This window comes from Bidens hawaiensis, unplaced genomic scaffold (assembly GCF_021521415.1).
Source record: "Bidens hawaiensis isolate Kalapana, Puna unplaced genomic scaffold, B.hawaiensis_p1.1 tig00000055_1, whole genome shotgun sequence".
In the NCBI taxonomy this organism is placed as follows: Eukaryota; Viridiplantae; Streptophyta; class Magnoliopsida; order Asterales; family Asteraceae; genus Bidens; species Bidens hawaiensis.
Window position 1 is genome coordinate 3,444,131 of NW_027491016.1, and position 25,703 is coordinate 3,469,833.

Genomic DNA, 25,703 nt, shown 5'->3' on the forward strand with positions numbered 1-25,703 from the left:
CATCAACATAACTCCTACGTGGCATAATCATGTCAACCCTTTATCGATCCCCCAATCAAACGTGACGTCGGCTACCTTTCAAAACCGTTTCCATGTAAAAAGTTTCTTAAAAAAATAAACAGAAAAAGTTACAAGAATCATTCCAAAACCAAAATTAACTAACACAAATGCAGCCAACGAAGGTAACGCCTCTTCAGTCATCTAATTAACAATGGGTCACCACCACCATAATAATAACCGGAAACCGGGTAAAACCCAACGATCACAAACTCTCCCATCATCCCCAACTCACTCATCTTCATCATCAGATTTCGAGTTTACGGTGTCGTTATCTCCCCGAAAATCCTCAGCTACTAATCTTTGTCCTGCGGATGACTTGTTCTACAAAGGCCAACTTCTTCCGCTTCATTTATCACCGCGGATCTCTATGGTCCGCACGCTCCTGTTGTCCTCGTCTTCGACTTCGTCCTCTGCAAGACACTCGTCTGACTCGCACTCCTCGTTTTCGACCGAGGGGTGTGACTCGTCTCGCCCGAGCTCTGTAACCGATGACGACTTGCACCTCAGCACGAAACTGTTGGTTTCCAATTCGAGCGCACACGTCCAGACTGGCAACAGCGCCAGCAACCAAAAGAGGACTAGTAAGTATTTCTCATTATCCAAGTTCCCAAACGTGTTTCGTAAAAATACGAAAGCATGTACCGGTACTGGTGCAACAGCTACTAGTACCGGTACAAGGGTGGATCTATCTGGATCCTCTGTCAAACGGATGAGTACAACGGCTAAGGAAATGATCAGAAAGTATCTGAAGAAAGCCAGACCGTTGTACGAGAAGCTCTCGAACAAAACAGCAACTGCGACTATGCAGTCGCCTCAGGTGACTAAAACCGACGTGATTTCTCACTCGTTTTCCGGAAACCTTCGGTATCCGAGACGGAGAAGTTGCGTGTCGAGCTGTCCGTCATCGATGCGGTCGTCTCCTAGTCATTCTGGGATATTATGCCGGACAAGTGTGGTGAGAGGCGGTGGCGGTGGAATCTATTCGAGTAACTCGTCTTCGATGGAGGAACTGCAGAGTGCGATTCAGGGGGCGATTGCACATTGCAAGAGTTCGATGACGCAGAACAAGTAGGAGATCAAGATGAAGAAGAAGAAGAAGAAGAAGAAGATAATAATAATATTTGGAGTGTGCTACTCCTTTGGTGCTAAGATACACAAGTTATTAACAATGTTTTGTGGTCTGGATCTGACTGGTTGTAGTAGATCACTAATTATTTGACAGTGCTTTAAATTTATAACTTTGTAAACTTTTATAATTGTTTTTTTCTGGACTTATTTCAATAACCTTGTTCCTAGATTTAGTCGGTTTTAGAAATATTGTTTTAGATTTATATGATTTTTAGTTTTGTATTTGTCCTACTTACAACAAAGATAATCTAGTGATCATGTATAGTTGCGGGTGACCGGAGTGGGATCGGGATGGGAGAATGGGATGATCAGCCTTGTAGGCAAACGACTGGGGTGATCATCGGGTTGAAGGGCAAAAGTCGATCAATTGGGAGACTTTTGTGAAGATGGAGAAGCCATCGGGATGGAAGGGATTCGGAAACCAACCACACTCCCCCAACTCCGTGTAACCTTAGGATATGATTAGTTTGATAAAATTTTTAAACCGAATGTTAGTTTTTGGTGAATTGGATGGGTTGTTTGGGTGATCTATTAGTTTTAATGGTTTAACCATTTGGTTTTGACCATCCCTCCCCCCCCCCCCCCCAAATTGTTAGTCTGTAATTAATTTTTTTTATAATGATAAATGGTTCATGAATATATATGATACGTACATGTAACTTAAAAATGAAAATAAATTATGTATAAGAAAATAATGGGGGCTCATTTTGTGATTTTACATTCTAGTAGGATTCCAACCGCTAAACCATTAAACCTTCAAAACCAAATTATGGTAAACTAAAGGACTTATTTCGGTGCAAAACGGTTTGTTAGGCATCAATAATTTCCAAACATCCTTATATATAAAATTCTATATATAGTAGTGAGTTAAGATGAATGCCATTTAATATTTAAGATTAAACCTTAATTTAGTTATATGTGAATGTATAACAAGTTACTAAATTTATAATTCATCGATGATTAATTATTATAAATTATAGTATACACATTTAAACACATGAATCACTTGTTACATAAAACAATTTATCCAAATAAACAAAATTCAAAGCACAAGAAGTCAAGAACGTGACAGAAGTTGATTAACATAGTGTGTAGTCGGTGCAAATAGACCTTTGAAGATGATCTTGTATTCCCTACACCATTTAAATTGTATTTATTTATTAATGAATTGATTAGAGTGACTTGATTAATATTTAACTATATACGTTTTTGAATAATGAGGAAATAATTGATGAGGGCCACGTTCCATGTGCAATTGCTAAGTTTCCGATGGTCATGCCAGTGTACTTCTCTCTTGCTTCGGTACTCACGCCAATTTAATATCGAACTCTTCCCCATTAATATTCATTGCCGGGATCAAACTATTAACAATTTTTAATTACACATCACCCACCTGTCACATTTATAAACTTACAATGTCTTAATACTTTATTATGTCCATAATAATATCTATCTATTGCATTAATATTGTAACAGTTCTTATAAGTTATTTGATATTATTCAAGTAAGTTGTTTGATATGACTAAAGCAGATGTATTTTAAAAAACTATTAAAATTTCCCCCCAAAAGTTATTGTAAGTCTAAACAACTAAATAAGTCATTTTTAGCATGTCTTGCAATCTACGTGCTAACCCGGGCATTGTAACCTTATAATGGTATCAATGTTAGTGTATGGTGAAACTCAGATGCGATAATCAGCTTTAGTTATTATGCTTTCCAAATAATTTCTAGATAGTTTTAAAGTTTAAAATATATGCATTTACATACATTTGATACGTGTTTGGTGTGTACTTTTACGTCGTAGATCTAAAAGAGTCATATTCATATGGAAAGCCTATATGTGGTATCACATTATGTGTTCAAATTTGTGGATGTTTATGTATTTAACTAGATACTTTTGGAAAGTTTGTAAAGTTTTATTAAATCATTTCAGAAATATTTTTTTGAATGTAACCAATTTAGTATTTTCTTTATGCATGGTCTGAAATGAACTTTGGGTTTCATTAACCATATATGGTAATTCATAGCATAGTAGTGTACATTGCTCTTTAAAAAAAATAGATATGGTTATTTGTTTAAATATAAATGAATCAAGAGCTGCTAGCCGATGAGTTAATAAAGAAAAACATAAAAACAAAAACAATTTTTGAGAAATTTCAGATGAGGTTTCACTATCATTGCCTCACACACATATATACACCACATGCACCTCTACTCATCAAAATGGGGGCATAGCACAAGTGAAGATTGTAGCATGTGGCAGAAAAAACACATGATGACAATTTTTTACAGCTTTTAGATTTAAGTTGTTTATAGGTTGCGAAGGAAACCCACATACTGTGATGGTTCGGTTTTCAACAATGTTGTTCGGTCGGTATTATCTCGATTTGTTTCATTGCTATTACGATACCGGCTATTAGCAGTGATATAAAAACACGCTAATCTAGACACTAAGTAATAAATTCTAGACTCTTAAACTTAACTAAACTACTAACCGGCAAGTGAACCGGGCGACTATAGTACAGCTAAGTAAGTCCGGATATCGAACTCACGAGACTCTTTAAATTATGTTTATTAGCTAATTAGACTCAACTACAGACACAACTATTTTTTTATTATTTGTTTAAGGGGTTTTACTAATAAACTAATTTAAACTAATTAAGGAAATTAAAGACGACTAAATTTAGAACTTCAACTTAATTCAGATGACAAATAACCACCTAGGCTAGAATCCTCTAAGTTTCAGTTATCAATTAACCGGGAGAATACTTAGTTATGGAACTGGGATCGTAAAATAGACGCTTAAGAGAAAACCCGAACAGGACCCCTGACCCTTCTCAAGAGACACCTATGGGTTTCTAATAAGCTTTAACGCACAATAGTATTAAAAATCAAGTTTCCTTACGGTCACCTAATTAATTACAAACTAGTTCCTTTATACGAAATCCTACCTTACAGCACGGAAATCAAAGGCAGTCTAATATATTTTATTGACTCGACAGACAAAGTTAATCAATCAAGCATAGACGGACTCCTTACGAAGAACTAAATCTAGCAATCCTGATCAACAAAGACCTATCAATAACCTAGCACCTTACAGCTATTTAGATTAGCAGCACACTTAGGCTTATTTAATTAAATAATATTATACCTATGATCTTATTCGAAATCAATCATAAAATAGTCAAGAACACAAAGTAGATGACCTAATAGCAACCTATCATAATGACAAACAATATTCAAGGCAATTATGGAATAATAAAACTCAACAAACAACCCTAAGCACACATATGCATCAATTTAATATAATTAAACCTTTTACTAGTTCATAAAACCATAACGATAAATAAACCACAAGTCAAAATCAAACATCAACAAAGGTTCATCATAAGCCTAGGCAGTCTATAATGTTTAGCCTATCATGGTAAAATCAAACAAAATAATAATAAAGGAATTCATAATGGAAAATAAAAGAAACGAAAGATTAAAAGCGATAAAACCCGTGGTCTTAATTCTTGATTAATATGCACGCCACCGTATGATTCCAAGCCTCCAAAACCTTCAAAAGATCACTTCTAAGGCTCCCAAATTCGTCCTAGCCGGCTTATTCAAGTTATTCAGGTTATGAATATGGTTAAGTTTATGGGTGTTTATATAGACTTTCAAGGCCCATAAACTTAAAATTAATAGAAGATTTTAGAAATCTGAGCCCATAGATTTAATACTTGTAGAAGATTCTAGAAATCTTAGCCTATAGACTTAATATTTCTAGAAGATTCTAGAAAACTGAGCTCGAAGTGCCGCGCGACGGGCCTTCTCCCATTTTGTTTATTTTCGCCCTCTTTTCGACATGATTGTAACCCGGAACCTAAAATACTCAAATGAATTAGTAATATACAAATTCTAATAAAAACCGAACGAAAACTAATAAAATATTATATTAAATATACAAGGGATTTATATATATTTAGCCTTATATTAACACGAAAAAATTCGTCTACAATTGTTTCATTACACAAAAGTTGCTTGGTGTAGGCAAAAAATAAAATTGTGTAACTAAAAATTAAAATCTTGTTCTACATCGATCGTAAACCATAAAAACAAAGAACGGTACCGATTCTGATAATATCAAAACCGATGTTCTCAGTTGCATTGGTTTCGTTTGTTAAAGTAGCGGTATGATACCGACACGCTATATATCTTCCTAAACCAAAAAATAAACTACTTTAAAACAGACTAGGTTCAAAACCCGTCGCGCACGTGCTGTGAATTCGAACGGTATCGATTAAGTTCGTCGCGATACCTACACTAAATAAAAAAAATAAATATGTGAACACCTAAAATAAAATCATAAAATTAGCATTAACATGTTTAAAAAAGAAAACGCGGGCGTTGCAGACGACACAAATTCGGTTGGTACCAGTTAGGTTCGTTAAGGTATCGAAACCAAACATAAAAATAGTTTCTTTATCGGCTAGGTTCATCATTACGGTACCGAAACTACACCAAAAAAAGGCGTTGCGGCGACGAGTCAATGCGAATTTGTTTGGTATCGCTCACGTTCGTTACAGTACCAAAACTAAATTAAAAAAATAGTTTCATCAATTTATTATACTTAATAAAACATAAAATAACTTATTTTCAAAGACCTTCAAAAAACGTGTGAGTCAAGTAAAAGCAAAACAATAAGAGCATGTTTGGGATTGAGTTTGAAAAATGTTTATCGGTTTATTGGCTTTTTCAAAAAGCCATTTTGAAAAGCCAAACTTTGAGACTTTTGGAAAGTTGCTTTTTAACCCTTTAAAAATGCTAAAATAAGAAACATTTTTTGTGATTGCCAAACACATTTTAATGTATTGGCTTTTTGAAAAGACACGATAAGCCAATAAGCATTTTTCAAACTCAATCCCAAACATGCTCTAAATAGATTAAAAAAACCCGGATACATAAGCAGCAAAGAATCGAACTTGGGCAGCGTAAGCACAAAGAAAAAAGTATAACAGAGCAAGTTAGCATAATAGGCGCAGGTTTTCATTTTGTGACACCGACAGTTCGCTATTTATCTATAGTATTGAAGAGGTAGGTCCCAGCAGAGCCCAGTTGGACCCGCAAGACTCACCTTAAACAGGGACGTCTGCGCAGAGACCAACTGGATCCGCAGGACCAACCATGCTCAGAGACGTGACGTCCTTACGCGCAGTATGCAAGCTGGTCCCGCAGGAAATGCCTCCCATGGTGAAGGACTCCGCCTGTTCCCGCAGCCTCGGATACAAGCCATGAGGGAAGGCCACCCGCGCAGCATGGCTACACGCACTAGGTACTTAGCTCTCGATCATTCAGTGTCACCTGAAGGAATGAGCAAAGCCGGGAGCAATCCCGCACAGAGGCGGGAGGGGGAATACTCCCGCCCAAATAAGCCAGTCTATACTGAAGGACCTTTCACTGTACCTGACGAGGTATGGGCGAAAGATCTGATCAGGGATACGACAGCTCACTGATACAGCATGGCGAGCAGCATGCTCCTGTACTGTATCACTATTAGCCGCTGCCTACTCACCAACTACTGTCATACCACGTGCGTAGCCGGCAGTTGGTGGAAAGGGAACAGTATACAGCAGGCCTGGTCACTATCAGCCGCTGCCTACCCACCAACTACCAGCAGGGCACGTGCGTAGGCTACTGTTGATGAACAGGAACACTGTTGCAGCCGGCCATACCTCCTTGGAAACCTACCTTCGGCTATAAATACCCCAAATGGTATGATCATCTCAACATTACATTATCATATTATCATCATAATATACCTGATATCTGCTCTACCATCTCTTAATATACTTTTATATTTAAAGAGCAATCTAGTCTGATTCTCACGCCGGAGGGTGGTCACAAGGAGGAACCCCCCCCCCCTTCTCAGTGACGAGCTCACGGTGTCTGTTTTGCAGGTTATCAGAAGAACCATCTTCCAAGGGTCTAACCCCTCGTGGGAAACATCTCTCCAACCCCCAGGTTACCAGTAATCTGTCCGGGGTCCGGTTAGTGTTTCTTCATTGGCGCCATCCGTGCATAAAGCTAGAACTTTATTTTTCTCACAGTTTTTTCAAACTTCTACAAAGATGGTTAGAGAAATTCCGGTAACCATAACCCCTGCTACTAGGGGGAATACCGGCAACACAGTTTTTACGAACACTACCCCGGCTACCGAAGCCGGGGCAAGCGAAGTAAATTTTACGAACACTACCCCACTTACCAAAGCTGGGGCAAGTGCAGTAAATGAGCGCCTACTGGGATCCACTGATACCCAGGTTGAGAAACGAAGACTCCCCCGCCAGACTCTCGATGAAGTTAAGGCATGGGCGGAGGCACGACAAAAGGAATTCCAGGCTGAGTTGGACGAACGCTTGCGTTCCGTACAACAGGCCGACGAATTCGAATACTGGGAGGATGACTCGGAGGAATCCGACTCTGACGCGAACCCTCGCCATAGGGCAAAAGGGAAGCGTAAGGAAACGGAATCCCAACCGAAAAGGCATTTTGGACAAGCCTTCAAACCAAAAAGCACAGGAGGAAGTCCACGAGACTTCTCTAAAACGTTCAGACCAAACGTTGCAAATGCAGGAACGTCCAAATTTGCAAGGGACATTGCTGAAGCAATCGCCCCAAAGAGTGCCAAACAAATGCCCAACATAGGCACATATGACGGTATATCTGATCCAGACGATCATTTGAACAGGTTCATAGCAGGGGCAACCGTCAGCAATTGGACGGAACCCACGTGGTGTTACATGTTCCAAATGACGCTGGTTGGGGCTGCTAGAGCATGGTTCGATCGTCTACCGGTCAACCACATCTACGACTGGGCAGACTTCCAACAAAAGTTTAGCCAACACTTCAGCCAGCAACGGAAGTATACCGAGGAGCAATGGACAATCCTCAAATGCATACGAGAGGAAGACGAATCTCTGCCAAACTTCATCACTCGCTTCAACTCAAAGAAGTTAAGTTTGGGCAATATCAGTGAAGATCTTGTTCGCGCTGCCTTCATCCAGGGCGCACATGACCCAGAGCTCATCCGCACCCTAACGGGTAAAGATGGCATGCCATCCACATGGGATGGCATCATGACAGCAGCAAAACGCTATGCGGAAACAGAGAAGCAACTGGGTAGAGATCTCCCACAGAGCACAAACCTCTACACCCAGAGGACGAGAGAAGACAACGTCCTCACCGCCCGATTAAATAAAAAACGAAAGCTAGGCATCTGGCAGTCAAGGGTAAACTTTGACACCTCATCCGGCTTGCAAAATCGGTTGGGCGGAAGGGATAATGTACAGTCGCACCGGAACTCCAGATGGACGCCACTCACCAAAAGCGTCACTGAGATATTCGCCACTGAAGGGCTCCCATGGCCAAAACCGCCAATAATCCGACATCGTCACGATGCAGATCGGAGCAAATACTGTGACTTTCACAAGACAAAGGGCCACAACACTGAAGAATGCATAGATGTAAAAGATATGGTCGAAGCATTTGTCAGAGATGGGACGCTCGCGCACCTCGTGGCGTAATAAAGGCTGAGCAGGCGGGTGCGTATAGAACCCCAGCTGGGGAAAACAAGAATCAATTCCAGCTTCAAAATCGAGACTACATGCTGCGTAAAGAACGAGATCCCGAACCAGGTGCGTATCGGCTCGATGGCACTCCCATCCCAACAAGGAAGGGAGCTCATTTACACATTTTGCATGTAAATCAATTCCAATTTGTAAAGAAAAGGCCAAGAGCCACTTCTAATGGAAATGATTCTCTTAAGAATATCGAAGCTGATGATTTTACATTTAATACTTTTCTGGACACTAATATGCCGGTTTTCACCGCATAATTACGTGAAGTCATTGCATGGGAAGGCGGTCCTACCCGCACGAACCCAATAACGTGACAAACCTTCACGCAGGTCAGTTGAAGGAGTTCAATTATTCCATTAAATGAAAGTGCCGGTCTATCCGCATGAATCATGAAAGGAAAATGAACACTAACCTATCGACAACCGCGCGTCGAACGGTTCAAAACAAAATTCTTATAAAGGAAAGAAAAACCTACACGCAGGTCAGGTATGGGTAAAGTTTCGCCATCCTACTAAGTGCAAGTGACGGTTCTACCCGCACAATCACGAAAGAGGAAGCAAAACTTCACACCTATTATCAACCACGTTCAAAGGTTAACTTATCCTCAAAAGGTAAGAAAAACCTACACGCAGGTCAGATAAGGGTAAAGTTTTGCCATCCTACTAAGTGCAAGTGACGGTTCTACCCGCACAATCACGAAAGAGGAAGCAAAACTTCACACCTATTATCAACCACGTTCAAAGGTTAACTTATCCTCAAAAGGTAAGAAAAACCTACACGCAGGTCAGGTATGGGTAAAGTTTCGCCATCCTACTAAGTGCAAGTGACGGTTCTACCCGCACAATCACGAAAGAGGAAGCAAAACTTCACACCTATTATCAACCACGTTCAAAGGTTAACTTATCCTCAAAAGGTAAGAAAAACCTACACGCAGGTCAGATAAGGGTAAAGTTTTGCCATCCTACTAAGTGCAAGTGACGGTTCTACCCGCACAATCACGAAAGAGGAAGCAAAACTTCACACCTATTATCAACCACGTTCAAAGGTTAACTTATCCTCAAAAGGTAAGAAAAACCTACACGCAGGTCAGATAAGGGTAAAGTTTTGCCATCCTACTAAGTGCAAGTGACGGTTCTACCCGCACAATCACGAAAGAGGAAGCAAAACTTCACACCTATTATCAACCACGTTCAAAGGTTAACTTATCCTCAAAAGGTAAGAAAAACCTACACGCAGGTCAGATAAGGGTAAAGTTTTGCCATCCTACTAAGTGCAAGTGACGGTTCTACCCGCACAATCACGAAAGAGGAAGCAAAACTTCACAACCTATTATCAACCACGTTCAAAGGTTAACTTATCCTCAAAAAGTAAGAAACCAGCACGCAGGTTAGATAAAAGTTAAAGTTTAGCCATCCTACCAAGTGCAAGTGACGGTTCTACCCGCACAATCACGAAGGAGGAAGCGAAACTTTAACCCACTATCAACCACGTTCAAAGGTTCTTATTCTAAACACTTGGAAAATTGCTAATTTAAACTAAGTATGCAAGTCATAAGTTTATAAAGCAAGGAACCCAAAGAAGGAAATAACAATCTTATACGCAAAAAGATTAATATTTCAAGAATATATTACAAGAATGGCCGGGTAACTACCCGCCTAAAAGAAAATTAAGAAGTGACAAATCTACAAAGGCATTATGATTATACTTACGGGTTTTCTTGACCCTGAACGTACGGACGGGCGGGGAGGAACCCGATGGAGCCGGCCTCTTGGTACCGGTCACCGTCGTCTTCGTTGGTTCTCCGGAGGTAACGGTCGTAGCCTCCGGAGCAGTGGTCTTCTCACCACCGGGCTTCCCCGCCACCTCTTCACTATCTGACTCCGTGTCAGATAGAACCACTGGATCAGCTGTGGCCTTCTCCTTCCCCTTCACGCCGGCAGCAGTCTTCTTCTTCCGCACAAGGGGAGGACCATCTGCGGATTCCTCAGAAGACAGGACGTAAGGATTTTCAGCAACGGGTACAGCATTGAGGGGTTCAGGATAGAATATCTCCTTACCTGGCCGCCGGTGGCTCAGGATCTCTTGGCCCGGCGGATAGACCTCCACAAACCTATCCGCCGTTTGCTCCAGGATGGGCAACTCATTGTCATCCAGAGCACGAGTGCCCACCCGCACAGGACTGTCAGCTTCCCGCGGGAACAGGAGCGACTCCAAATTATTCCCCTCTGAAAGAAAAAGAAACAGTTAGAAAATTAACTAATATCAGCAAGAAAGACAAGACATACCATAAGGAATAGAGTTCAAACCATATTCAAGAAGGATGGGAAACCGGGACGCATCCTTCCATACCCGGCTCATCCCCAGCAGCACCATCCCGGACTCCGCAAACCGGTAAACCGGAGATTGGACCCGGGATATCTTCGCGAACCATTCCGCCTCCTGGTAGCTGGAAGCGTGAAGGCTCGGAAGCGCTTGACCCTTCTTAAACTTCATAGCAATGGGGATGGCGCGGGCAGAGATGTAGAAGAACTCCCGCTTCCACGATCGGAGACTGCGCTCGGTCACGCAGATCTTCAAACCCTTAATACGGGTTGTTAGGGTGTACCACCCCTGGACGCACCTCCAAGTATAGAAGGTCATCAGGCGGTCCACGTAGGGCTCAATACCCAGAATCCGGCACACCCACTCGAAGTGCCGGACCTTGGCAATCGCCATCGGATGCACCTCGGTCAGGTGCACACCGTGCCTCTCCAGGACACGATACATAAACTTTGTCAATGGAAACCTAAGGTTCCCATAAACAAAGAATGCAGCATATACCCCGATCTTGCCACTGGGGGCATCGTACACAGTCTGGTGAGATTCAGGAAACTCAGGCTCGAGAGACTCGAGCATGAACTTCCTGACTATATACTGGTACTGATCGAGAGGTAGAGCACACTGGCACTCGCCAGCAGTACTCCTATCGTCGGTTACAGCTTCAGCATCATGAGAAGACATTTTTGCAGAAAGAAGAGTGATTTCGGGAAAATGCTTGCCTGAAAAAGGGGAGTATTTGCCGGAAATCACTAAGAAGAAGAAGAAGAGAGGTGAAAGTGTGGATTACAAAGGGGCCTCTCCCCCTTTATATACTAATCGCAATTAATGCGGTGAATTTAATGCGGAGGAGAGAGAAATCGAAGGTGCAATGAAACTATGACACGTGGCAAAAAGCAGGCTGGCAACAGCTGTTGACAGGACGCGTGCCAGTAATTTCGCGGCCACGCGCCCGAAAAATCGTGCCCACGCGCCAGGAAAAGCGTCTGGAATGACCATGTTCTGTCACGTCACCATAACTTCCTGCACGTCCTGACACAGTCAGAAGAAACCGTCGCACGACGTTTCAGAGGTTTGGACTGTTCTTATCTTTCCACCAACTCTTCGAATTTCAAAATTCAAAATTTAAAAAATATTAAAAAGTAAGCGGGAAAATACCCCTTACCCCTTGGCAAACAAGTAACCGTTAGACGGATGCGGGTACAGTGTAAAGGCAAAACCCTTCACATACCTAGCACCCGCAGGGAATTGAAGCCAAGTAAACCTTGGCGAACAAGTAACCGTTAGACGGATGCGGGTACAGTGTAAAGGCAAAATCCTTCACATACCTAGCACCCGCAGGGAATTGAAGCCAAGTAAACCTTGGCGAACAAGTAACCGTTAGACGGATGCGGGTACAGTGTAAAGGCAAAATCCTTCACATACCTAGCACCCGCAGGGAATTGAAGCCAAGTAAACCTTGGCGAACAAGTAACCGTTAGACGGATGCGGGTACAGTGTAAAGGCAAAACCCTTCACATACCTAGCACCTGCAGGGAATTGACGCTAGGAATACCTTGGAAGTAAAGTAACCGTAAGACGAGCGCTGGTACAGTGTTAAGGCAAAACCCTTCACATACCTAGCGCTCCGCTGGGAATTGAAACCAGGAAGGATCTTCTGGGCAATGCTTGCGGAAACGGAAATAACATCCCCGCATAGCGGGAACGTTGAGAACTACGTTGTTTGAAGTTCCAGGATGGAATTGGTGGTTTTAACATAATTGATCACTATGTTCAAAACTACCAAAACCTCATGGAGAATCCACACAACTGGGACTCAATGCTCCTGACTTGCGAGGAGGTTACAGACCTACCCGCATCATACCCAAAGACCAAGCAGGAAACTCGGGCATTTCTGCAAGTGACAAGGACTTCCCATGGAAAACCTTACAAAACCCTTTTCAAAACCCTTTGCTTAAGTCCAAAAGTTCACCTCACTTTATTAAACACGCATGAGAAGAACATTGGACTGGGGGGACTTGAAGAGGTAGGTCCCAGCAGAGCCCAGTTGGACCCGCAAGACTCACCTTAAACAGGGACGTCTGCGCAGAGACCAACTGGATCCGCAGGACCAACCATGCTCAGAGACGTGACGTCCTTACGCGCAGTATGCAAGCTGGTCCCGCAGGAAATGCCTCCCATGGTGAAGGACTCCGCCTGTTCCCGCAGCCTCGGATACAAGCCATGAGGGAAGGCCACCCGCGCAGCATGGCTACACGCACTAGGTACTTAGCTCTCGATCATTCAGTGTCACCTGAAGGAATGAGCAAAGCCGGGAGCAATCCCGCACAGAGGCGGGAGGGGGAATACTCCCGCCCAAATAAGCCAGTCTATACTGAAGGACCTTTCACTGTACCTGACGAGGTATGGGCGAAAGATCTGATCAGGGATACGACAGCTCACTGATACAGCATGGCGAGCAGCATGCTCCTGTACTGTATCACTATTAGCCGCTGCCTACTCACCAACTACTGTCATACCACGTGCGTAGCCGGCAGTTGGTGGAAAGGGAACAGTATACAGCAGGCCTGGTCACTATCAGCCGCTGCCTACCCACCAACTACCAGCAGGGCACGTGCGTAGGCTACTGTTGATGAACAGGAACACTGTTGCAGCCGGCCATACCTCCTTGGAAACCTACCTTCGGCTATAAATACCCCAAATGGTATGATCATCTCAACATTACATTATCATATTATCATCATAATATACCTGATATCTGCTCTAGCAATCTCTTAATATACTTTTATATTTAAAGAGCAATCTAGTCTGATTCTCACGCCGGAGGGTGGTCACAAGGAGGAACCCCCCCCCCTTCTCAGTGACGAGCTCACGGTGTCTGTTTTGCAGGTTATCAGAAGAACCATCTTCCAAGGGTCTAACCCCTCGTGGGAAACATCTCTCCAACCCCCAGGTTACCAGTAATCTGTCCGGGGTCCGGTTAGTGTTTCTTCAAGTATATAATTTGTTTTAAACACACTTGCGTATTCAATAAAAGAAGAAAACGAATCACGGTTATTTGAGAAAGATCAAATAAGTTAAGCATTGAATGGGTTAAAGACGGATATTATATTTAATATAGGGGTGAAACTGAAACTTAAAGAATAAACATATACCTGCACTTGTACATAAAAATAAAGTTTGTAAATATACCATGTTCATCTTTTGTCGTAAAATTATTCGTAACACTACAACTCACTATTCTCACATGCATGTTTAGTTAGCATGCCAAATCAACTTTTTATTCATTCATGTTTTACACTTTTACCTGTAACACTATAATATCCATTATTCCCGTATGTAACCTACTTTTTTATATTTATTTGAAATGTTACGTTCTTTTCCCCTGATTTATGCACATAATGTTATCAAGTTTTTCAGTGGGGTTAGGATCCGTATGCAGGGGCGGACCCACATAGTTTCCATCGGGGTCCCGAGACACCAATGTTTTTCAAAAATTACTTAGAGACGATATATTAAATTTTGTAAGGACCCCATAAAAATTAATACTTGGAACCCATACTATTAAGGTTGAACTAGTCTAGTGGAAAGTCTCTTGTATTTTCTTCGAGAGGTTGCAGGTTCAAGCCTCACCATACCCAGTTTTTGTTGTTTTTTTAATATTCTAGTCAATATTAGTTATTTAGTTAGGTAATTTGTGTTTTTTCTTTAGTTTATCCCATATAACCATTATCACTTTAGTTTATCTCATATAACCATTATCACCATGCAACATATATAATGACAACATGAGTTTTACATATACTTAAATTATTTATCTTGTGTATGTATAGTATAATTAATCATTTATTTGTGTAAGAGTTAGTTTTTCATGTCTTGCTTATTCATGTAAGACCATATATATATAGCTTACGCTTATGTTTTTCGGGTATGAATAAAAATGAATTAAAAGTGTATGTTCTATCTAGTTTCTAATCTATATTCTTTCTACTTACTCGCATCCGATGACACCATATTTTCGTGTTTTATTATGTTCCTCCTCTCGACCCGACCCGAATAACGACCGACCTAAAAATTTTGTAAACAGGAAAAATTGGGACCCCATTGACAAAAAATCCTGGGTCCGCCACTGTCCGTATGTGAGTGGTCCATCATTAGTATATCAATTTCTTAATTAAATAGAAATTCATTTATTTGATTTTGAAATTTGTCCAAGGCTGACATCTCTTAATTGTGCCAAAAATCGTTGTACTCGCTTGATGGCTTTATTGACACCCGGTTCCCATTTCACTTTCGCTTTCCCCTTTGTTTTTGCTTTTGCCTTCACCTTCGCTTTCTTTTTCCCTTTGTTGAAAGTGTGTGTGATTTTTAAAGAAGAATTAGAAATGGATTGGTTTAAATTACGGTGTGTATATTCATTTATAATGGTGTGTTAATGGTTGAAGTATTTCAATTTCAAAATATTAATTCTTTCTTTTTATGTGTTTTTTTAAAAGCATGTTACCGTTTCATAGGCCCCACCTCGATCCTAAAAGAAAAAAATAAGCCTAAATCCATAACTAAAAAGTTTCTAACGCATATCAAAATACCTAGGAGCGCCATTGGTCAGCTATCCATATAACGTCATAACAATGTATTGTTATCTTTTCTTTACATTATATTTGGTTATCGACATGTTAATTTCATGCTAAAACGTTTGATCAATCAATATTTCTGTAGTGTGACAACTATATTAATTTAAATATCTTTTTTGGAGCTTGTACTCATTATCAAGTCCATTATTTTCGATATGGAGTTCATTGTGGTCCTAACATTTTTACTGTCATGTCTCAAGAAATCATAAGATGTCGATCTCATGGTCAACTTTTGATGTATCACATTAGCTATAGCCATGTAAGCAGTTCGAACTTCGAACATGATTTAAACGCGATATATGGGCAGTACAACTGGACCACTCACGTCACCATGGGAAAGTCTAGATAGTACAAATAAATACAAAGCATCCTATAGATACTTCCAAAAATCCATTTAATGGTTTATTTATTTATTTGATTATTTAATTATTAATATTGTGAATTCACATAAAAATATATTGCTACATTTTGTTATGTATTATTTCTTTTTAATGATTTATGCCTTCCTCAGCCTTTTCAATTAGGTTCGATCAATAATCCGGCAAGACACTGATACAAATACCGGTTATGTTATTAAAATACATATATAAAACTATAAAATGAAACGTAAGGCTGCAATTTGCAAAAGTGACATATTATAGATTATTTTCTCGCTTTCTATCCGCCACTTCCAACTTCATAACTAAACTAGCTATCCCAGTTGCTTTCAGGGAAGGACAAACATCTTTTCATGGGAACCGATACAAAACATGAGTGGGATAACGAATTTGCTAACAGATTGCCGATACTGAGGGATAAACGAAAAATCACTCTGGTGTTGAAACTCGAGTGTTTTTATAATTATACTGATATATTGCCAAGGAACATTTACTAATGGATCATCTACAACTAACTGGTATTGGAAAAGTGACTTGCCATTCATTGGTGGGTTACGAACTATATACTCTATTGGTCATTCATCGACGGGTTATCCATAGGGAATCCATTAGTATTTATATGCACTTAATAAATTATTTTCTAAAAAAAAAAATCAATTTTGTAAAGTAAACATGTAACAACGATGAAAAGATCTAGCTAGAAGGGTTAAAGGAGAGTTTATATTATTACTTACGCCAGGCTCGATATCAACATATGTCTAAATGTCTAATGACATAACTAGTTAATCCAGTTCTAGTGTTAACAATATACATATTTCAGCAGCATAATTATAAATTAAACATTTTCATTATCAGCTTTAAACGTTTGTAGTTTTAAGAGTATAATGTCATTAACAAATAATAACAATGTATCTAATTATCCTAACGTATGCAAAAGATTGAGTGACGGGACACATTAACATTGCGATAAATATATCTAAGTACTTCTACCAAATATATATAATCTGAAAAATTATCGTTACTCTAGCTGCCTAAAACTTAGACCTCTTTGAAAGTTAGATGCAAATCAAGCAAGTTGTCCACCAAAATCCGCAAGCATCATTAGACCGTCCCATACAAAATAACATTTCACAAATTTTTTATCGCCTATGATGCCCATGACTGTCCCATACCTGAAGAACCCAACGTCCAAAACCCAAGAATACTGCAACACCGGGAGCAAATACATAATGAGATGTGAATGGTTCAACAATCTGTGAGAGGAATAAAAAAGTCAACAATCAGAAGTAAAAACTCAATGATTCTTAATTGCCAATATCATGCCTTTATGCTATGCATAATCCTGAGTTGAGGTAGGACTGAAACTGCTTCGAGATAAACACGAAATGCCCAAAATACCCTGTTGATGGATGACTTAACCAAGCTAGTACCGCACAAGGAACCTTACCTGCATCAAGAACATTTTTGTTTCTAGTGGTAAAAAGGTCAAATAGGTAACTTCAGGAAATACTTTTATGGGGCATTCCAAATACAAAGTGCCCGGATCATAAACAGGTCGCCATGTTAATTACACAATTAAAAGAGTGTTTAAACGGGTTCAACCCACTTAATTTGTTTGAAATGACATGTTTAAGGCTCCACTATCAAAACAAATTATACTTCTAGTATGAATAATTAAATTCCATTTACTAACGACTAGCACAGTTCATTAAGAATTTTATGGATTATAACTTTTAATTTTATCATGTTAGTTATACATTAGTACTTATTAGTTATTAACCGTGCTAAGTGTTGTGTACCAATAATTGTGTTAAACATGTTATGCCATGTGTGTTACTGGACTAGTTATATTTAGCCGTGTTAAAAATCCCGTGTCGTATAACATGCTTATTAAGTAATGACCCATTAATCACAAAACGACACATGTTGCCTGATAAATCAGGTGCCAAAGTGCGTAAAGATACATCATACAAGGGGCTTACCACATAGTATATGAGAAAGTTGTCTTTGTCCTTCATGTAGCTGATTTGATCCTGAAACGCATCATTAGACAGCCGACAATGTTGTAGCCAATGCATACAAATCAAGCAATATCAGTGTGTAACAAAACCGCAGTATTATCTAACAGGCAAGAACATGACTGTCAATTCTTGTGTTTTCAATGATAACCCTACAATCATGCAACACCAAGCGGGTTAACAATCTTACTAAAACCGACACCGCGTACTTATTGATCTGTATGCTCATATATTAAACAAGCAAATGTTCAGAAACTAAATTGATTGCATATAGATTTAATTATGCCATCTTCAACTGAAATTGTGCTTCATTTTTTAAATAAAGGTGATTAATGTCTTTTGGATTACATCGAAACAGAAGGCAAGCGGGCAACAAGCTGCGCCGTTACCCCTTTTTGAATCGCAAAACCCAATCTTTTAAAAACTATATTTGCTGATCTTGGAGTCATAACATTACTATGCATGACCCGCTGAACACGGGTAAGTAGCTCCACAGCTTCAGGCGCGAGGAAGGAGATTCAAACCAAAAAAAATGTGATAACTAGTTGCCTGCACAAGTTTTTTGCTTCTTGAGCTTATAGATAAGGAAGGAGATTCCCCGACGACCGCCACCACGGAGGAGCAACACGATTGCCATGATCATTGTAGCCAAAGAAGAACTGATGGATGATTGTGGCTGATTGGTTGGTATACGTTAGAGAGAGACTTGGTTGGAGTGACTTTGATTAGGGAAAAAGAAAGAGTTTTGAATGTTTGGTTTTACGGTTTAGAAGTGAATTTTGATTTATCCTTTTGCCAAAAGGCGGTGTTTGAATGCCTTCGGGCTCAAGATTTTCTAACGGTCATCCCCATTGAAGGATTGAGCCAACATATGTCGGGTTTGGAGTACCATGCTATCCTTAAGCACCGGATAATGATCCCTGTGTTTCCGACTGACGAGCCTTGCCCCGTTTGTCGCAAGGTTTGTTTGGATTCTTTTGGAGACCATACGACGCATTGCAAAGAATTACCTGGTTTTAAATACATACATGATTTAGTTAGGAATGTTCTGTGCAATGTTCTTAAACGGGCAGGGATTTCTGCTAAAAAGGAGGCCCCTGTTAACTTTCTTACGGAGCTTGAAAGGAGGTCTACTTCACGGCCAGCTGATATTCTTGTGTTTGGGTGGGCTAGGGAAACACGCCTGTGTGGATCTTACAGGAGTGTCTCCTCTTGTTAGGCTCAGAGACCGTGGGTTGCTGCGTTGAAGGCTGAATCAGGCAAAGTTGTTAAACACGAGAAAACTTGTTTATAGAATCAACATGTGTTTCTCCTATTTGCTTTTGATACATTTGATTTTCTGGCCCTGGAGGCTGTAAATTTTTCAAGCAGAATTCAACGTGTCGTGCATGATACTTTTTCAGCTCCTAAGTCCCAAAGCTTCATTTTAGTATGATTGACTTTGCTATTTAAAAGGGGATTGCGACGCATCCTGTTGCCCACTTGCACGCCACTTTATTGTAATTGTTTTTGAGTTTAATTTGAAATATAATTTGATACTAAAAAAAACGGTTTTACTGTTGAGAAATCATTTAGGCTTTCTTTAACATATCATATAGGCTTATTTTGGGACTATTTTTCAGATGAGCGAAGTTTAACGAGTGAGGCCACAACTCAAACTCGGTTTGAAAATATGTTTAAGCCGTAGTTTTCTTTAAACAAATTACTATCAACAAATAGCTTTTACTTTAATATTCTACCTTTCACGCTATCACTTAATCCCAGCTTTACACGCCCTTGGATGATGCAGCCAAACCCTTTGCAAGGGCACGAACTGGAGCTAAGACACCCTTTACAAAGGGCGGCATCGAACATGAGGTTAGGTCGGACTGATATACGATAACCATAGAATAATAAAAATAGGTAAACCCCACAGGATGAAGCTAGCTTCCACACTTATGTCCACTTATTAGCATCAGAGATAACGCGCTGCTAAGCAGAGGTATAAATCAAGCCGGGTCAATTCGCGAACCTTATAAAACAATTATCTTGTATTCTCATTTGATTAAAAAGGAAAAACAAATGATGCCCAGAACTAATAATCATAACTGAAGATGCTATAGTAAAATTAAGGTTTTAAATTATAAGAAAGTCACAAATGTACAGCTGTCCATCCACATGACTTAACTGTATAGGAGGAAATGTAAACTAACAAATGTGCGACTCCAAATTTCTTCCTCGCACTTTCTACACCACTCCAGAAGGTAGACGCAAAACAAGTTGTCCTCCAAAAACACTGAACACCAAAACCCGCAAACATCATTAGACCACCTTCATACAATTTAAAACTTTACAAACTTTTATCGCGTACCATGTTATTACTCGAGTAATATACTAACATTATATACCCCATTTTTAAACAAATGGGCTGATTTGAGTCATTCTTTGTTGGCTAAATGGGTTCTTATCTGGGGTCACTCAAATTATACAGTAGGTAAACCATGGGTCGGTGCCACTCACGAAATAAGTAAGTTTGGGTTTAGTCTAAACAGGTCCAGGTCAGTTTCAGTTAGAACTCGTGAACATGCTTAGCTAAACGAGTTGGGTTCAAGTTGACCAGATTAATGCTTTTAACTTTCTAAAATTTGCTTTTATGCTATAACTTAAAATGGTTGGGTATATTATGTCAAAATTTAAAAAATAAAAGAAATTTTGCATCGACTTGTACATATTAAACCTAAATGTTTTATGCACATTTTTATTTTTGGCAATAAATTTATAATTCTAAATAATGTATATGCAATAAAAATTCAAGTTGAACAAACCATGCCCATGTCAGCCCACAAATATCCGTATCGTGTTCATGTTCACGTGTAACACAATTTTCGGGTCCGTGTCGGCAATGACCCGCCAACCCATAAACAAGGCCTGTTTAACAACCCTATCAGTGATACGGGTCAACTGCATTCAATCATGATAGACCCGTCTAGCTAATTACTTTTCCGGGTTATACGTAGGGATGAGATCGGTACAGTACCGGAGAATACCAATACTAAAAATGAATGAAAGTATAAACAGAATACCATAAAGATTTGATCGGCTTGGTTCCAGTCAGTACCGGCACCATTGAAAATAGAAATGGTACCGATACCGAAAACACAAAATGAATAACAAAACCGTTACCGATTAGGGTTGTGCATGGGCCGGTTTTGAGCTTAAAATGAACCAAAAACAGAAATTTCGGTTTTTAAGTTGTTGAAAACCGTTTGGTTTCGGTTTTTTAGTTTTTGGTTTGGGTTCAGTTTCGCTTTTGCCATTTGGGCTTTAAAATTTTGTAAAAAAAAGGTTGGTCAAAATAATGTACTTGGGTCTAAATTTTTTTGTTAACTAATAATAATTGATTAATATATATTTGGGCTAAAATACTTGGGAGATATATTTAATTATTATAAATTACTTAAACTAAAAATAATAAATGAAAATCTATAAGTTCAGTTCGGTTCATTTTTTCAGTTTTAATTACACGCAAAAACCGAAACCGAACCAAAAGTACGGAGTTTACAAAAACATAAAACCACACCATCGGTTCGGTTTTCTCAGTTTCATACACACATCTAGTATTGATTGTGTTCGATCGGTACCGATTGCCTGATTCGGTACAAGTACTCGGCACAAAATTGCCGATACCTAATTATACAAACGCAGAAAGAAGATAAAGCAATCATGTGTAATGTTAAGAAGTTAAGGGGTGTAACCTTTTCACATAATAATAACAGAAATCTGCAAGTATAAACGTCTGAACGACCTCCGAGATGAGAACCATAGACGGCCACAACCCGTAACCGAGGGCGGTAAGTAAATGCCCGCGACTATCCAAAACCTGAAGAACCCAATGAGCACAACTCAAGAATCTTGCAACACCGAGAGCAAACACATAATGAGCCGTGAACGGTTCAACAATCTGTGAGAAAAATAAAAGTCAATAAACTGAAGTAAAAAGTCAATGATTCTTAATGGTCAATATCATACCTTTGTGTTCTGCATAACCCTGAGTTGAGGTAGAACTGAAACCGCTTCAAGATAAACGCAAAATGCCCAAAATATCCTGTTGACGATGTGATGGGAAGTTGATGGATGAATTAACAAAGCTAGTATCACACAAGGAACCGCCTACAATAAAGGTTATATCATCTTTATTTTAATATGACATGACAACTTTATTAAAACGGAAATGAAGCAACTTTTATGGGGCATTCCATATATAAAGTTTGTGAGATGACCCGACACTTAGTTAAACATGATCAAGGTCATAAAAAAAAGGGTCAACACGTTAATGGCATGATTACCAGTTCAACCCTTTGTGTAAAATGAGTTAACATGTCGACAGGACATGAAACTAAATGTAGGGTTTGAATTGAACATGCCCAGATCACAAATGGATCGACATGTTAATGACAAGATTAAAAACGTGTCTAAACGGATTCAACCCGTTTATAATGTGAATAACGCGTTTAACTAATCAAGTAAAGTGGTTTAACATGTCAACACGACACGTGTAAGATCCGTTTATCAAAACACCGTAGATTATATAATTTTCTAAATAATTAAATACATCGTAATTAAATTATGTTCCCTAACTAGCTAGTGTAGCTCGTTAACAATTTTATGAATTGTAATTTTTTACAACTATTATTTTATCGAGTTAGTTATATCTTGTTGTTTATTAACCACGTTACGTGATTCGTGTCAATAATCGTGTTAAACTAGGTATCTCGTGCTATGGAACTGCTTAAAGTTACTCATGTTAAACTTGTTGTGTGACTCGTGCCATTTGTGTTATTGAAATTGTTATATTTAAACGTGTCATGGCATGTTGTGCAACCTACTTATTAAAAATGCCTATGTTAGTGTTTAAGTAAATGACAAATTTAACGTGTTGATTGAGCATGACCCTTTAACACAGCACAATATGTTTTGCATACCACATAGTACATGGGTAAGTTGTCTTTGTCCTCCATGTAGCTTGATTTGAGCTTGAACCGAATCATAAATACAACCCACAATGTTGTAGCCAATGTAGCCAAATCGAGCAAGGTGTGTATATCATATTCCATAACAAAACTGCAGTATAATCTAACCGCCAAGAACATTGCTGTTAGTTCTTGTGTTTTCAGTGATAATCCTACAATAATGCAAAACCAAATCAGATTAGCAATCTTGTACACAAAGAAATTTAGTTTATATGCTCAGATTAAACTCACAAATATTTACATTAATTCTAAAATTAATACTTAACTAGTGGTGTACGTCAGGTCATAACCAAACCATACAGAACGGAACCCGAAATCTTTGAAAAATCAAAACCGGGTCATCTCGGTCTTTTCAGGCTGGGTCGGGCGGTTGGGGGAGACCGACAATTTTGTTAGGCCGATAATCTTGCTTTTGGGATGATTTTATGGCGGCATGATTTTACGCATGAACTCATAAAAGTGCAGAAAAACAAAAAACAATAACCATTGATCTAAAATATGATTTTTATAGGAACAATTTTAATTCCAGTTTTACTATATATTCTGACTTATAAAGTAAACTAAATCTGATAAGTAAAATTAAATGGACAAATTGTGTCATTGCTTAAACATGGTTAATTATACATTATGTTTTTTTTATATATTTCTAATAAGTTTCTATTATAATGCACCAAAAATTTAGATAGTAAAACCACAGTATACAATTCAATATATTTAAATAACCTCAATGCACAACCTAAAAAGCTAAATGTACAACCCCATGACCGGACCCGTATACTTCAACCGACGCTATCTAGGTTCTCGGGTTACACTGTCTGACCCGGTTTCTGCACAAACCTATTTAACCCAACCCTAATGGCAAATAATTCTAACAAATCCATCAGGCAAGTAGATCAAAAACAGAAGTAAAATAAACTTAAAATTAGCAATCTTAATCGCATCGAAACCAGAAATTAGCCAGATTATTTGATAATTAGTTACCAACCAGCACAAGTTTTTTCCTTCATGAGCTTATAGATAAGGACGGAGATTCCGATGGAGTGAACAGCTTCAGCAGCAACGAAGAGGTTATCATGATCGTGCACAATCGCACGCAGCAGCACCAGTGCCAGCATGCCGGCGATTACGGCGAGAAAGGCTTTGACCTTGGGCGGCTGCCGCCGTAGCCATGACGAGATCATGTGGATCGTCCTCTTTGGTGGCCTCATGGTCGATTTTACTCAAATTCACTTGCTGAATTGAAGTTGGTTAGGGTTAGGGTTAGGGTTAGGGTTTGAGTATGGTGGAGAATTTTGGGGCGAAATGGGTAGATGAGATCGAGTAATTAATGGCAGCGTGGAAAAGGGTCTGATGTTATGTTATTGGATGTATCGTTTATTTTGACGCATAACGTATAAATTTCAAAATAATAATAATAAATCATATTGAATTCACCGGGGACGGAAGAGGGTCGGTGTCAAACTTTTTATTGGGGTCGATCGGGATTTTAGCATTTATTTGCCTTTAAAAATATTTTTTCACAGAGGTCGCCCAACACCTACACCTTTGGTGTAGGTTCGCCACTGCATCTAATTCGTGCAAAGCCAGTACGCGTGTAACCGAAGATTGGATCCGTGTAACCGAAGATTGAATGCGCGTAACCGGAAGCATAATGCACGTTACAAGCATTAAACTTGCGTAACCAACACCGCGCGTGTAATTCACTTTGAATACTAGCGCGGAGTGCCATGTTGAGTGCTTACCCGTGTTGGGTTGGGCGCGCTACCTGGAGCTTGACACGCGCTTATCGGTCTCTATACATGTAACAATGCCATCCGTATAACCGGTGGCGAAAATCATGAAGCAAAGTTGAAATATACAGTAATTCCAAATAATTAATTTTTTAAACCAACCTATTTTGACCCGAATTCCGTTTCGGCCCAACACTATTCTAATCTGAAACATGTTCTGATCTGACCTCTTTCGACTTAAAACCGTACTGACATGAACCGAACTAAATTAACCAATTTTTGTATCGACTCATTCCGACCCTAATTTGGTCTTACACATGACCCGAACTCGTCTGACTTGACTTGTTGCCGATCCTAACTGGTAATAACATAATATGTTATTTTTTTAAAGATATAGAAGCATAGCAATACTATACTCAAATTAAAGAGAATAAAATGCTCGTTTTTATTAAGTTTTTTTAAATATAACGTGTGAAAAAGTTATGCCCTAAAAAAGTAGTAGGGGTAGTTGGTTTTGAATAAGGGTTAAATATTTAACTATTATTTAAATTAACAAAATCTAATTTAAGTTTAAGTACCAAACTTGTGACTATTTAAGTAATTTAAAATACTAAAAGCTTGTAGCTTTTTTAAATCTAAGCTTATTCTCAGAACCTAAAAGTTTTAAGTTCCTTGAACCAAGCAAATCTTTTTATCGAGTAGTAGTTTTTTCTTATAGGCTTGAAGTTAGAAGCCCCTAAAAGCTCCTTACCAAACATACCCGAAGTTTGAAGCTAAACATGTAGAAGCTAGTCACCTTCTCACCATGTGTA

General features: G+C 39.2%; 2 protein-coding genes across 2 annotated transcripts; one reads left to right on the forward strand and one right to left on the reverse strand.

Annotated features, from left to right (window-relative positions):
* Positions 1-211: 211 nt before the first annotated feature.
* LOC143529432 (putative membrane-associated kinase regulator 1) lies at positions 212-1,132 on the forward strand. The gene has a single exon (XM_077025247.1). It carries the CDS (start codon positions 212-214, stop codon positions 1,130-1,132), a length of 921 nt encoding a protein of 306 aa, XP_076881362.1.
* Positions 1,133-20,251: 19,119 nt separating this feature from the next.
* On the reverse strand, positions 20,252-24,414 carry LOC143529237 (uncharacterized). The gene is made up of 5 exons (XM_077025094.1): positions 24,147-24,414; positions 23,114-23,313; positions 22,161-22,301; positions 21,887-22,092; positions 20,252-20,427 (listed from the first exon to the last, which is right to left on the reverse strand). The coding sequence occupies exons 1-5, from the start codon at positions 24,367-24,369 to the stop codon at positions 20,379-20,381; spliced, it is 819 nt and encodes a 272-aa protein (XP_076881209.1). The 5' UTR covers positions 24,370-24,414; the 3' UTR covers positions 20,252-20,378.
* Between the last annotated feature and the right edge of the window lie 1,289 nt (positions 24,415-25,703).